Here is a 15,796-nt window from a genome sequence, read left to right as displayed (position 1 = left end):
TCTGCAAGAGCAGCAAGTGCTCTCAACCGCCCAGTCACCTCTCAAGCCCTTGTCCTGACTTCTGTCTGGCAGGAGCTGATGGAGCAGGTCTGAAGAAGACAAGAGGTGGTGCCATCCTTCCAGATGTCTCCATGTATCTGGGAAAGCAGATGGAGAATTTACCATGTTGGTTTATGTTCAGGTGTCAGAAAAGGCGAGAAACAATCACTACTTCTGTTCGAAGTAAAGAGGAGCCTAGAGCCATGGGATCAGCACAGCCCCACTATTTTGGGTGTCTGGTCTTCTGGGATGCCTGGAACCTTACACTCTTGTGGGTTGGTTGGATGCCAGCTTAGGGGTGAATCATACAAAGCAGTGAGGAAATAGGAAAGCGGGGGGGGGGGAGCCCACAAAGACATGATCCCCAAAGAAAGAGTCTGGGTAGCCAAAGCAATGCTAATTAAAGCAAAATATTGTGTTTGCCTATCAGTGCAGGGAAACCTCCATGCTGCTGACCACAGCGGAAAAATGACTGTCTTTTTGTGAGGGCGTGTTGAAGTGGTGGCTTTTTTTTTTTTTTTTTTTTATATACTTTTTGCCTAGCTAGTTTACTTTTAGGAATGCATCCTAAGGCTGTGCAACATTTTAGCAATGTGAATTTTCATTTCAACCATGTATACAGTGGCAAAGAGATTTAGAAGCAGGATTATAGTTTCTTTGCATGACTGAATGCTCTATAATTGTAATTTGGTGTCACTATGGCAAAATACTAGAGAAAAACAACTTTAAATGTATTTATCTTTATTTTATGTGCATTGGTGTTTTGCCATGGGTATCTGGTCCCCTGGAACTGGAATTACAGACAGCTGTGAACTGCCATGAGGGTGCTGGGACTTGAACCCTGGTCCTCTGGAAGAGCAGTCAGTGCTCTTAACCACTGAGCCATCTCTCCAGCCCTGAAAGACAACTTTAGAGAGGGAAGATTTGTTTTGGTCTATGGTTTCAGAGGCGTCAGCTCATCATGGTGAGGAGGGAATGGCAGAGAAGAGCATCATACGTGGCAGCCAGGAAGTAGTTAGTACCTGTGCCGTGGCACTTCCTGTCCTTCATCCAGGAGACATCCCATCAAGATTAACCACCACAATAATAAATAATAACTACATAGAAGAAAAATTAGACATAATGTCTGCTATATACTATTCAATTAAAAAGCAGGTGTGTGTGTGTGTGTGTGTGTGTGTGTGTGTGTGTGTGTGTGTGTGATTTTTTGAGACAGGGTCTCTCTACGTAGCCTGGCTATCATAATACTCTTCTAAATAGACCACACCCTGCCTTAAAAAAGCAGTTTTCACCGGGCAGTGGTGGCACACACCTTTAATCCCAGCACTCGGGAGGCAGAGGCAGGTGGATCTCTGTGAGTTCGAGGCCAGCCTGGTCTATAAAGCAAGTTCCAGGAAAGGCGCAAAGCTACAGAGAAACCTTGTCTCGAAACCCCCCCCCCCCAAAAAAAGCAGTTTTCAAACTGAACATGGTGGTGAACACCTTTAATCCCAGCACTTGGGAGGCAGAGGCAAGTAGATCTCTGAGATCAAGGTCAGCCTGATCTGCAGAGAGATAGAGAGATCAAGAGATCTCAGTTTCAAGGCAATGTGTAGGAAAGGATTCCAATTGGTTTTCAATCCCCAGTGCTGGAATTGAACCCAGTGACTTGCAAATGCCAGGGTGCACTTGCAAATGCAAAAGCACTCTACCCATGGGTGACATCCCCAGCCCTTGTTTTTTTGACACAGTGTTTCACTATGTAGCTCAGGCTGGCCTTGAACTTGTTTTGTAGTCTATGGTTTTACAAACTCTTGGTATGGGGGCTGTAGGCATGCGCAGTGATTCACATTTTTTAAAGTCAATAGATATAGAGTTAAGACGGAGAATGAGCACTGCAGCTTTGATGGCGATCGACCCAACAGCTATGTGACATGGGTTTTTTTTTTCTCCCTTTTACCCGTTTGCATTCGCTCAGATCTTTAGCATTGATATGCATAACTTTCCCAACAGAGAGGGAGAAGCACATTAAAAATATTTTTAAGAGAAGAGAAAAGTAGCTGAATCGGACATGTGACAGTGGAGCAGGAGAAGCGAAGAAGCCAAGAGCCCCTTTTCTAGGGAAGATGTGGCACTGTGTAGGGACACACCCATGGAGTCTGGGGAACCGGGTGTAGCAGTCTATAGGCGTGCAAAGCCAGAAATTAAGAGTTCTCTTTTTAAATTACAAGATCACATTTTTTCCCCATTTCTTCCTGGAACAAGATTAGAGGATCTCCAAGACTCTGAAACCCTTGGAGTGGGGACAAGGGCCACAGAGCACAGGGCAGGGCACAGCCTTGGCCACCTGGTGTCCCACATTCAGATCCTGGCTTATATTTCCTACCAGAACAGCCTAAGTTCTGAGCCTCTGTGCCTTGATTTCCTCCTTGAGATAAAGTTCTTGTTGATAGTTCTCAACAGTCATTGTCCAACCTGCAGCCCACAGGCCACAGGTGTCCCACGAGAGCTATGAGCAGCCCAGACTGTTTGTAGATGACAATGTCAAAAGGTTGGACAACCCTGCCTAGGACGTGCCATCAGATGACGATGACCCTCAGTGGGTGTGTGAAGCCAGAGGAAACACGGATCCCTATACAGATCATGCTGTCTCCCCCTGGGGATGCATTCCAATGATGAAATTTAAATTGTAAATTAAAGCCTGATGCCTTATGGTTTCTATTGCTGTGAAGAGACACCATGACCATGGCAACTCATAAAGGAAAACATTTAATTGGGGTGACTTGCTTACAGTTTCAGAGGTTCAGTTCGTTATCATCATGGCGGGGAGCATGGAGGCAGATATGATGCTGGGTACGTCTTGGTCAGAAGGCAACAGGAAGTGGGCCGTGAGTCCTACATCTTGCAGGCAACAGGAAGTGGACTCTATGTGTCACACTGAGCAAAGCCTGAGCAAAAGAGACCTCAAAGCCCACCTCGACAGTGACACACTTCAACGGGGCCACACCTCCCAATAGTGCCACTCCCTATGAGCTTGTGGGGGTCAGTTACATTCAAACTACCTAGTAAGAGGTTCACAGCATATCATGAAATTAAAAAAAATTATACACTCCAATACAACTTCAATGGATCTTCTCTGCTTTCTCTCTTTGTGCTTCTCAATTTTTGGTCAACTTGATACAAGCTAGACTCACCTGGAAAGAGGGACCCTCAATGGAGGAGTCACCTCCATGTAATTGACTTGTGGGCATGTCTGTAGGACATTTTCCCAATGATGTTGCAGGGCCCAGCTCACCGTGGGTGGAGCCATCCCTAAGCTATCGTATATAAGAAAGCCAGCTGAGCAAGCCATGAGAAGCAAGCCAGTAAGCAGCTCCCCTCCATGGCTTCTGCTTCAGTCCCTGCCTCCACATTCCTGCCTTGAGTTCCTGCTTTGACTTCCTTCAGTGACGGAGTGTGACCTGGGATGTGGAAGCCAAACAAACCCTTTCTTCCCCAAGGTGCTTTTGGTCCTGGTGTTTACCAGAGTAGAAACAACTCTAACTAGGAGACTCTTTCTCCAAGCATTTTATCGTGCTGGTTTTCACTGTCCTGGCTTAACTTTCTTCTCTCTACATAGTTTTGAGAAAGGTTTTTAGCACCTCAGCTTGTGAGTCTTCTCTGTCCTGAGGAAGCACATTGTGGCTTTGTTCTTTCATATCTGAGCTTCCAGCCTCTGAGCTCTTGTGCTTTGGGGCCATCACTACTAAGACAATAGTTACCTGAACATTGGTACTTCATGTTGTGATGGGTCCAATATCAGAATAGTGATAAGATAAGCTACTGACTAATGAATGGGTGGGTGGTGTAACAGCCAAGATACAAGATACAGTGTACCAAGGGGTGATTGACATCATGGATAGAGAAGGCAGAAGGACGTGGCGTAGGTCAGCATGAGATTTCATCATCACATTACTTGAAATAACTGCACAATTTAAAGGGAATGAGTTGTTTATTCTTAGAATTTTCCACATAGTGTTTTCCCATGAAACTGAGGATGGGAGTCTGAAATTGTGAATGGGGGTATAGCTCCTATTTGAGAAACATAGGAGTCAGGGGTGTGTGTGTGTGTTAATGTAGTTGCAAATCGCTCAGCTTGACCTTTGGCAGGTCACTGACTTTCTAATTTCCAAAAGAGAGAGAGAGAGAGAGAGAGAGAGAGAGAGAGAGAGAGAGAGAAGGAAGGAAGGAAGGAAGGAGGAAGGAAGAAAGAAAGAAAGAAAGAAAGAAAGAAAGAAAGAAAGGAAGGAAGGAAGGAAGGAAGGAAGGAAGGAAGGAAGGAAGAAAGAAAGAAAGAAAGGAAGAAAGGAAGAAAGGAAGAAAGGAAGAAAGAAAGAAAAAAGAAAAAGAAAGCATAAAGAGCTGGGTGGCTGGGTGTGCTGATGCATGTCAGCATTCAGAAGGTGGATGTAAGAGGGCTTCTAGTTCCAGGCCAGCCTGGGCTACACAGTGAGACCCATCTCAAACAAACAAACAAAACAAAAACAAAAAACAAAGGGGAAGCATCAAAGACAAAAGCAAGACAAGACAAAGCAAAACCCCAGAATTCAGAGCCAGGTTACCTAGGCTCACGTAGCTCAGCCCTTGAGCATTCACCGATGTCCTAGATGTGCACCACACTAGGCTGTCAGTCATGTCTGCCACAGCCGAGAACAGTTCTGTTCACTTAGAGCCTGGCCTCACCTGAGAAGGATGTCTGAAGGTTAGCCAAACAAATAAATGCATGTGGCCTTGTGACCTGGAAGGAGATGAACAGTATTTCATTGCCATAATGTCTGGGAATTCTCTAGCTTCATGGTTAGAAGCATGTGTCCAAGGATTCATTCCTTTCTTACTGCATGTTTAAAGCAGAAATGGAACCTGATTTCCGTGTTCAGAGGTGAGGCCTTGGGGAAGTGACCAGAATTAGATAAAATCATCACAGTAGGGACTCTCATTGAATCCTGGTGACTTCAAAGAAGAAGGCATGAGACAAGAAGAGATACACACACACACACACACACACACACACACACACACACACACACTCATGTCCTTTGCCGTGTGATGTCCAGTGTTAGCCTTTAAACTTTGACAGTGGAGGTCACTGTCAGGTGACCTTGAATTGAACCAGAAGAGCCAGCATCTAAAACAACTTTCCCTTTTATGTTTCTGTTGTTGTTTGCTTGTTTTGGAAGTGTCTTATTAGCCTAGGCTGGCCTCAAGCTTGCTGTGTAGTTGAGGATGATCTTGGACTCAAAATTCTCTTGTCTCCATTTCCCACGTGCTGAGACTACAGGTAATGCTAAGGATTGAACCCCAGGTCTTGTGCTTGTTAGTAAGCACTCTACCAACATCTCCAGCTTTTTCAGGGTTTACTGAGTCCACAGTCTGTGTTGTTAGAGACAAAACAGACAAATGCTTGTTAGGTTTTTAGCCTTGGTACCTGGCTAAATTCTCCTTTGGCCAGACAGTCCAGTGTGCGGTTTCATCGACTGTGTTGAGACTTGATGTTGACTCAGCTTGGGGTTCGTTTTGGCAAGTCCGTGTGTCCTTGAAGGGAATCCGTCCTGTGGAGTTGTTGAACACAGCTTCCAGAAACTCGTGAACTGTCAGGTCGTTAATCTCATTGTTTCTGGATTCAGTGCCAGGGCTGTGTTGTGTGGAGAGTCTGCATGGCAGCTAAGGATCGGTCGATGGACCTGATTTCCTTTTCCTTCTGTTGGTATTTATCTCATGCATGTTGAAACGACCCATGCACCTCACCCAGTTGTATCTTCCTGGCAGACTGACTTCCGTTAGCTGTTCCCTTCGGGCTCTGGTAGTCTTGCTCTGGAGCCCGCGTCCTCTCACTTTGGACCAGCTTTCTCTTGGCTGAGCTGTGCACAGTGTATCTTCCTCCACCTTTTCGTGGTGAGTCTTTCGGAAGACTGTGTAGTTTGATTGTATTGTTCAATCTGTTTTGGTGACTTTTGCCTTTTAATTGGAGCATCTACAGTGCTTTCCTAAAGTCTCAAAAAGGCTATATTTTGTTTTCAGTCCTTACCACTATTGGGAAGTAGTGGAACCTTTACGACCGCGGTTCTCAACCTTCCTGATGCCACGACGCTTTAATACAGTTCCTCATGTTGTGCTGACCCGCAACCATACAATTATTTTCATTGCTACTTCATCACTGTAATTTTGCTACTGTTAGGAATCATAATGTAAATATCTGATATATAAACCCCGTGAAAGGGTCATTCAATCCCCAGAGGGGTGGCGACCTACTGCTTTAGGAGACAAGCCTACTGGAAAGAATTTAGGCCATGGGGGCATGCCTTCAAAAGGAATATTGGGGGGCTGGGAGGTGACTCAGTTGGTAAAGTGCTTGCTGCATAATAATGGAGACCTGAGTTCAGATGCTCAGTACCCACATAAGAGCTGGGCATGGTGGCATATACGTATAATCCCAGGGGGTGGAGGTAAAGACAGATGGGTCCTGTAGGACTTGCTGGCCAGTCAATGGAGCTGAGTCAGTGAGCATCGGGTTCAATGGAGAGACCCTGTCTCAAAAAATAAGGTGGAGAGCAATTGATGAAGTCTGCCTCTGGCCTCCACACAAGTGCAAACACCAGAGAAGGAGAGAGAGGGAGATGAGAGAGACATTGGAACCCCAACCTCTTCTCCCTCCCTTTATTCCCTGGAGAAGAGCAACCTCCTTTGCCATGTGCTCCTTCTATATTATACATGGAGCCGCTGCATGCCCAAAGTAATGTGACCATGTGACCATGTGACCATGGACTAAACTTCTGAAGCCGTGAGTCAAGATGAATCCTTCCTAGTTGATTATCCCAGGTGGTTCATCACAGCAACAGCAAGATCACAAGTCAAGTATTTTTTTTTTTTAGAATTCCTTTATTTACCCACTGTAGTGACCTGTTCTATTTCTCTTGTTTTGCTGTTCTTAGGGTGATTAACACAAACCTTAGAGCATGCATCTGTCAAAGCTTGTTAAATCTGTTAGGAAATAGACTTGTAGCCAGGAGATGGTCGCGCATGCCTTTAATCCCAGCACTTGAGAGGCAGAGGCAGGCAGATCTCTTTGAGTTTGAGGCCAGCCTGGTTTACAGAGCGAGTTTCAGGACAGCCAGGGTTACACAGAAAAACTCTGTCTCAAAAAACAAGCAAGCAAGCAAGCAAACAAACAAACAAACAGACTTGTGCCATTGCCCAGACCACACACTTTACACTTCAGTCCAGCTTTTTGTGCTGCTGTTTCCAGCATTTTAATCACACACACACACACACACACACACACACACACACACACACACACACACACATTGCTGTTACTGTTTATTATTATGGTCATGATGGAACTCGGAGTACCAAACCCAGGGTCACCCGTGATAGGCAAGTGCCCTACCACTGAGCTACCTCCCCAGTGCACAGTGCAGATATTTTAGGACATAGGATATTGTTATTGTTTTACACAGTGGGTTTGCATTCAGGTGTGCTCATGTAGTTTTCTATTCCATCTTTCATTTCTTCCTAAACCTCCACACCATTACTGGGGCTACTTTTCCTTTGACTTAAAGATCTCCTTCTGGTACCTCCATATTTGTTTGTCCCCATGTTCTCATCTTCATCCCCCACCCCCACCCCCACCCCCGCTGCCCCATGCACATAGATAGACTGCTGTTACTCTGTCAGCCCTTAGAAAATGTTACCCTGTTATCTTCTTGCTTCCTCATTTTTGTAGAGAGGCTTCCTGATGGTCTTCAGATGGAGCATGCCCATTCCCTTCCAGCTATGTGTGAGACTTCCTCAGGCTCTGATTTTCCACAGTCCCTGTGGTAGCCCAGAGGTGCTTTCCTCTCTAAGTACACTACTTGGTCTTGCTACTGTTCATCAGTGTCAGGAAAATTCTTCATCATTGCTCTTGAATGCTTCCTCTGTACGTTCTTCCTCTCCTCTCCCTGGGTTTCCAAACAAGCTATTTACACTCCGTGTCCTAATTTGTCTCTATCATCAGTCCTTTTGATTTCTATCTCGTCAGTCCTTGAAGGGCCACTGAAAATTTCAGTGAGCTCTCCAACCTACTGGGCACTGTCTTGGGAAAAGCAGAGACCTATGTAAGTGCACCTCAATGCCCATCCTTTCTCTCTGGATCCTGGGCTCTTTGAGCCCATGCAGCCTCAGTAGCCTTCCACTGTCAGGTTTCACCTAATGACAGGTGGGGGCGGGGTGCACGGGATATGGACGGGACAGGACACTCAGGCATTGTTTAAACATCCTAGAATGTTCCCTCACAAACCTGGATGGTGGACACCCGTCCCTCCATGTGGCCTCTTGATGCAATCCAGTGACTTGTAAACAAGATGTGTGAGGCTGTTGTGGGCGTGACCTAGCATGGCATTTTACATTCAGTGTTGTTCATGAGCAGAAGGAACCACGGCAAAGGAGTGATGGACACAAGCCATGACTGCGGGTGTGGTGGCTCTCGCCTGTACTCCCAGTGCTTGGAAGCTGAGGTGGACGGATCACACTATGAGTTTGATTCAGCCTGGGCTACAGAGTCAGACCACGTCTCAAACCAAACAAAAGAAAACAAAAAACGCAAAGAATACAACCAAGACATAAAGCAGTAAAGTCCTTATCACATCAGCGTGCTATGCTTTAGCGTTACTGCATGTTTAGACAAAGGCGATACTGTGGGTTTGTTCCCACTGTCCTCACAGCAAGCATGGAAAAGGCAGGGATGACGTCACAGAACACTTGACAGGTATCTACAACCTTTATCCTAGACTAATGACTCTCTCTCTCTTTTTCCAGAAAGTTTCTGCTGCCACCCCTGATCTCCTCTCAGCACAGGACAAGGATGGAGATGCCTCTTGGCTCACGCTTCTACGGCTGTTTGGCTGTGTTTGTCGTCCTGCCCTCCCTGAGCCTGGCACAGTATGAGAGCTGGCCCTACCAGCTCCAGTACCCTGAGTACTTCCAGCAGCCCGCTCCCGAGTACCACCAGCACCAGGTACCCTCTGATGTGGTCAAGATCCAGGTACGCCTGGCGGGCCAGAAGAGGAAGCACAATGAAGGCCGTGTGGAGGTCTATTATGAAGGCCAGTGGGGCACAGTGTGTGATGATGATTTCTCCATCCATGCTGCCCACGTTGTCTGCCGGGAAGTGGGTTATGTGGAAGCCAAGTCCTGGACTGCCAGCTCCTCCTACGGCCCAGGAGAAGGTAAGAGACTGTGCTGTGGAGCTAAGTGTATATCACACATCGAGGCCAGGATACACCCTGATTAGCCTGCAAAGAAAGCTGTAATTGCTATTAAGCATGACTTCCCAAGAGTTTTCTATCTGCCATGCAAGCAGGGTCTTGCTGGAAGGCTGGTGGGAGGCCCCTCCAGGGAATGATAGAGGGAGCAACCATCATGAACTCTCCAGGCTATTCCTGCTTTGAGCAGGATACGTCTCAGGCAAGCCAAGATGGTCGGTGACCTCAGTCAGTAGGTGAAATTAGCCTGTGCCCATCTCTCTAAGCCATATTCCGTGTCTAGGGGTTGCAGTATCATTCCTGCATCCAGATTTCTCCCTCCAAGTAGGGCTTTCACTCTTTCTCAAAAGGGCTCCACAGGCTAGATTTCTACCCACACGAAGATCATCATCATCATTATTATTTTATCGGGTCTACGTGTGTGTGTGTGTGTGTGTGTGTGTGTGTGTGTGTGTGTGTATGTATGTGCACTTTTATTCAACTAGGTTTTATTGTTGTTGTTGTTTTGAGGTCTCTTGATGGCTAAGCTGTTAGGCCAGCAAGCCTCAGGGATCCCCCTGTCTCTGCCTCCCTACCGTTGGAACTACAAATGAGCACCACAAACACATCTTCAGCTTTCTCTTTCAACTTTAACATGCTTTTACAGTAAATGTCGTCATAGGAACAGAGTCACACTGATTGTTAACCTCAAATTGGCCTCTTCTTTTCTTCCGTGTTAGACTCAAGTAAATTTATCCTGAAACAACAATAACAAAACAAAATAACGAGACTGGAGAGAGGCCTCAGCACACACTGCTTTTCTAAAGGACCTGAGTTTGATTCCCAGCACTCATCTCAGGTGGCTTACAATAGCTTATAGCTAGCTTGGGGTTTAGGGGTGGTCTGAGACTTCTGGAGGACTCCGAGGGTACCTGCTGTCACGTGCATGCACCTACACACAGATAAACACACATACACAGAATTAAATATAATTTGAAACACACAAGAGAGAATTTTGAGGGAGGGCCGGTCTTCGTGACTCAAACTCTTAGCCCAGAGCCACACTGAGCTAACAATACAGCTTTGCAATGTAGATGTGCTCTGAAAAAAAGCATCATGTGGCATCATAAAGGATTCTTACAAAAACAACTCTGAGGTCACCAGGTGAGAGGGTGGTATCTGAGAACCTCTGTTGTACAGGTGGTACATCATCAAGCAAAATGTTGTGTGGCGTGTGATTGACATCTGGAAGATGGACCCTTGAAGAATTGGTGTGCCCCTAGTTGGGAATGCAGGTGTGCGAGAAAGGCATCATTTGCAAACAGATGTTCTTGGGGCCAGGAGATGGCTCTGTGGGGAAAGAGCTTGCTGTGTGATCGTGAAGACCTGAGTTTGGCTATCTAGCACCTGCATAAAAGCTGGTGCATGGTGGCATGTTCATGAAGCCTCAGGCCGGGGGAGTGGAGACAAGTGAATCCCTGGAGCTCATTGGCCAGCCAGCCTAGCCAATTGGTGGGCACCAGGTTCAGTGTCTCAAAAAGTCAAGTGGAAAAAGGTACCTGACACCTCCGATGTCCACACAGGCTTACACACACACACACACACACACACACACACACACACACACACACACAGTATTCTTCCAGGAGCTGCGCCTCCACTCTAGATTGGTAAGTCAAGTACCTGCTCCCCTACTGAGTTGACCACAGGCCTTGGCATGAATTAGACTGTTGGACTTGAGTGAGCTGTCTACACTCCCTGGACCAGAGGATCAGTGCCATGATAACTGTACAAAACTCTCCTGTGTGAGCATGAAAATGCAGAACATTTCAGACTTAACCCAGGATGTGCTGATCTCAAAGTGTGGTGTGTGACTGAATCTGTAGCGGGTTGGAGGGACAGTGAGACAAGTTAAACTCCCCTCAGCCCTCCCTCCTTTCAGTTATTCTAGAAATGACAGGAAGAAAGGTGTACTGTTTTCTCACCTCCAGGCAGTGGTGAGTTTCCTATGGAAGAACTGGCCCATGCTGAGAGTCACATGTTCCCAAAGCTTGCTCTGGGTTACTTGGCAGCCATGAGAGCCAAAGCAGCCAAGACTGATTAGCTGGGGCCTTTAAAACCACTTCCTGTCTCTGACTAAACTTCCGGTGTTCGTCCATATGTCCACATCTGTTTATTCTGCTATCCGAGTGAACCAGGGCTTACGTCAGATTTTTATTTTCCATTCCAGATTATTGTATCCTCAAAATTTTATGACAAGTGCTCTCCAACAATGGTGGCTTTTACCCAGTGACAGATTTATTTTTTTAATCATATTTGCAGCAAATCTATCACCAAATATCTGTGGATCTTTGCCCACAGGAGCCAGCAGGGGGTGGCAGGACAGGTTGACTTGTTGGGTAGGACTTTGCTACTGGAGGATGACCAGGATCAAAGGGTTCAGGAGAATGGAGAAGACTTGAAAGGTAGCTAATAAAATGCTGGTTTACAGAATCATTGCTGAATAAGGAAGGGAGAGATGTGAGGAGGAAGGAAGGATCCTGCAAAACTACTCTAACGGATGGGAAGTGATCTTGGCTGAAGTAATACTAACAAGAATGTGCTGGAAAGATGGTGGGAGATACAGCTGCAGAACATGATGGTTGAGATGGAGGTTGAGGAGGGTACAGTTGTTGATTACAACCAGGGCTGAGCCATAACCTTGCAGGGCAGCAGGAGCTAAGGACAAGAGGGTCTCTCTAGAAAGAAGACGTGACCGAGTACTGAACTTCTAAAGGCCATCTGTGTGGACACTGAAGCCATCGAGGGTTATGACAGCTGCAGTTTAAGGAAAGGATGGGGAGAAATGGATACTAGATGAGCTGAACAGTGCAATGCCAAGGGATTTAAGAGTTGAGTTGTCTGAGAGATGAGAAAAAGATGGCTCAGTCAATAAAGAGCGAATGAAGACCCAAGTTTGGTCCCTACCCACCTCCCCACCCCATCCCCACTCACACAAGAAGTGGAGGTGGCAGCTGAACCCAGTGAGATGTACTTGTGATCCCAGCACTGGGAAGTAGAAACGGGCAGGTCATGGAGCTCACGGGCTAGCCACTCTAGCCTACTTGGAGAGTTTCAGGCCAGTAAGAAAACCTGCCTCACAAAATCAGGTGGTCAGCACCTGAGGGATGAGACCCTGAGGTTGTCCTCTGGTCTCCACATGCACATGTACAAACGTTCACATGCACACACACACACACAAACCCATGTGCATACTCTTGTACACACACATACACACAGAGTCCATTCATGTGCATGTAAAGTGGCACGTGGTTTGCACCATGAGAGAACTACTAAATATAAGTGTATTTAAGTTTTCATCAGCCTCAGTGGAGGTTTTATTTTAGCACTGGGTGCGTGGTGTGCACCAAGTAAATATGAGCTGGCTGATCTGCTTTGGTGTAGGAGAATACAGTTGATGAAACAGTATAGGGTGTGATGATCAGAGTCTGGCCAGTGTCCTGACTGGGGCTGCTGCTGCTGGTAGTACCCAGTGGAGTCTGACCTGGGAGTCAGGCTCTGTGGTTGGGCTGGGAATGATGTAACTGACCCCATAGCAGGCTGCCATTCTGGAGTCTCCAGGCACCTCCAAGGTTCAAGCTGTCATAATGAAAATAGGATAATCACCAGGAATCCCCTGGATTTTTCAGCCTAACCTGCAAGCAGGTCTCTACTCCCAAAACCTCTCCAAGCCCAGGCAAGCCATGGTCCTTTCTAAAGAGGGCAGCTGGCCCATTACATACCCTCTGATGGGCTTTCGCAGTAACCTGAAACAGGTTGGGGACCCTCCACCCAACCGTACCAACACTGACAAGGACCCTGCATGTTCTGACTCTGGATAAATTCCATTGCCCTGATCAAACTGAGGACTCAGCATCCAAACACTGTTTCCTTTATGCTCCGCTTCTTCCAAAGCATTAGTTAATTTGTTTACATACTTCTTTCATTGGGAGATGGGTTTCTGTGAGTGAGTGGAAAGAGTAAAACAATTTTGTTTCTGATTGAATGGCTTTTTTGTGTCCCAGATATGAGCCTCATCCCAAGTACCACTTTCCTAGCATCTAGATGTCCCCAAGATGCCTAGAACCGCCTCACATGTCCACAGGCAGACATGCAAGCCGGGTGTGTTGGAATCACAGCTAATGGGCACTAGATATATTGGAGAAAACATTGACATGAAATCAGACCAGATAGAAAACTGTGGGTGGTGATACTATCTTAAGCAAAGTGTAGACTTGCATGTCCTTCATCTAATAGAGAGCATCATGGTCAAGCATAACAGAGAGCAAGACTCCCAGAAGAGAGCATGAAAGGCACAGGAAAGAGCAGTTCTGCTGAGTAACGGTTCCCTGGGTACCCCAGGGTGCTGATTTCACATGTTTTGCTGGTCCATGCAATTCCTTTAAAGACATTCTGAATTGTTCACAGTAGCCAAGTGATGGAATTAAGCTAGACATCCATCAAGAGATTCCTGAAAGCTGGACACAGTGGTACCTGCCTTTAGTCTCAGCACTTGGGCGGCAGAAGCAAGTAGATCTCTGTGAGTTCAAGGCCAGTCTGGTCTGCAGAGTGAGTTCCAGGACATCCAGAGCTACATAATGAGACTCTGTCATGAAAAAAAAAAAAAAAAAAAAAAAAAAAAAAAAAAAGAGAGAAAGAGAGGATTGAATGAGGGAAATACATGTACACACAATGGAATACTAGTCAGCCATCACAAAAGCAAAATTATGTCATTTTGGGGAAAATGTATGAAACTGGAGACCATCATATGAAATGAGGCAAGCCAGGGCCGACCAGAAAAATATGTTTTCTCTCATATGTGAAATCTAGACTTTAAAAAAAGGACTTGAACCAGGCAGTGATGGCATATGTCTTTAATCCCAGCACTCAGGAAGCAGAGGCGGGTGGATCTCTGAGTTCAACACCAACCTGGTCTATATAGTGAGTTCCAGAGGCAGGTGGATCTCTGAGTTCAAGACCAACCTGGTCTATATAGTGAGTTCCAGGACAGCCAGGGCTACACAGAGAAAATCTGTCTGGAAAACAAAACAAAATAAAACGAAAACAACCAAAAAGGGCCTTGAAAGCAGAAGGGAATCTATTTGGGAAGAGGAGGGGATCAGCAGAGCTGGAGGGCAGGAGGAGATAGTGGGGTGAATAATATCAAAGTTCTTGATGTGCATGCACAAGAATGTCATCATGAGCTCACTCCTTGAGACTGGTCATCAGTAGGTAGCCCTGACTGGCTTCAAACTCATGGGTGATCCTCCTGCTTCTGACTCCCTACTTCTGCAATTACAGGCATGTGCCACCACACCTGGCTTGAACCCCCATTATTTTGTGCAGTATGTACAGTATAGATTATATACACAACACACACTGGGTGGAAAACAAAACGTTTTGAGCCGTCCTCCATGCCCAAGTGAGGGTGGCTTCTTTGGCTACAGATGGAATAAGGGCACTGCCTCTTTTCACAATCTGCCCTTCAGCAGCTCAGTTCAGAATGTTCTGAGGAAGAAGCCTCGCTGGCAAGATGGAGGGGCCCTTCCGTTGCTAGTATGTAGTAAAACAAATACGAGCTTGCTGTAGAAACAGCCGTCTATTAGCAAGCGTGCGTTTCAGTGGAGCCTGACGGCTTGGAAACCAGCCCAGATTGGGAAAGTGGTTGGAAAACCTCAGTCCAGATGTTTTCAATCAACTCATTGTTCCCACAATGTGGCCAAAGCTCTGTCCTTTGAGCCCCAACCAGCCAGGCATCAGAGTACACACGTTGTAGTCAGGCTTGCAAGTCAGGAGACTGGCCCCGTGTCCTCCTTGGCCTGGAAGAACCTCGGCTTCACACATCAGTTTTCTAATCTCTATAATGGGAGTGTTTTCACTGGCTCTCCCACCCACTAGGGGAACCATGTAATACACTGGCTTTTCTACTTAGAAGGAAAAGAGGATCGGACATGTCCCGTTTGTTAACTTGCTGGGTCTTCATGGCAGCCTGTCTGTTGGATGTCACTTTGACTTTAGAAAGGGGGACAAGGTTTGTTTTAATAGTCGATTGAGTCACAGGTCACCCAAGCCCGTGGCAGACAGGCCATAAACACAGATTTGTTAGCCTCTTCTGTTCTGCAGGCCTCTAAAAGGACCTATGGGAAAATGGCCTTGGTTTACTTTGGTTTTGTAGTGCTCGGGGTGGGGGTGGGGGAGTGGGAGAGGGGCAAAGTGCATGCTGTGCAAGTATGAGGACTTGAGTTCAAATCCCTAGCACCCACATAAAAGCCAAACATGAAGGCTGTACCTATGTAATCCTGCACAGGGGGGCAGAGACAGCCCCATCCATTAAGATGTTGGGCCAGTCAGCCTAGCCGAATGGTCGAGCTCCAGGTTCAGAGAAGTGATCCTGTTGCAAAAAATAAGGTAGAGATCACTAGAGGAAGGCATGCTAATGGCAAGCTCTGGCCTCCACGAATGTAGGTGCACACATGTGG

The 15,796-nt window shown here is 46.5% G+C and overlaps 1 protein-coding gene across 3 annotated transcripts in view; it reads left to right on the top strand.

Moving 5' to 3' along the window:
* The window catches only part of Loxl2 (lysyl oxidase like 2), an 89,786-nt gene that overhangs the window by 22,000 nt on the left and 51,990 nt on the right, over positions 1 to 15,796 (top strand). For all 3 annotated transcript variants that reach the window (XM_037208423.1, XM_028883178.2, XM_028883180.2), the window contains one exon: positions 8,854 to 9,263. In XM_037208423.1, the coding sequence (XP_037064318.1) occupies positions 8,900 to 9,263 (364 nt within the window). In that variant the 5' untranslated portion in view covers positions 8,854 to 8,899. The remainder of the gene's footprint in view (positions 1 to 8,853; positions 9,264 to 15,796) is intronic.

Source organism: Peromyscus leucopus, chromosome 9 (genome assembly GCF_004664715.2).
Source record: "Peromyscus leucopus breed LL Stock chromosome 9, UCI_PerLeu_2.1, whole genome shotgun sequence".
Lineage (NCBI taxonomy): Eukaryota > Metazoa > Chordata > Mammalia > Rodentia > Cricetidae > Peromyscus > Peromyscus leucopus.
The sequence above is the reverse complement of the archived record's forward strand: the minus strand, read 5'-3'. Positions and strand labels throughout refer to the sequence as shown.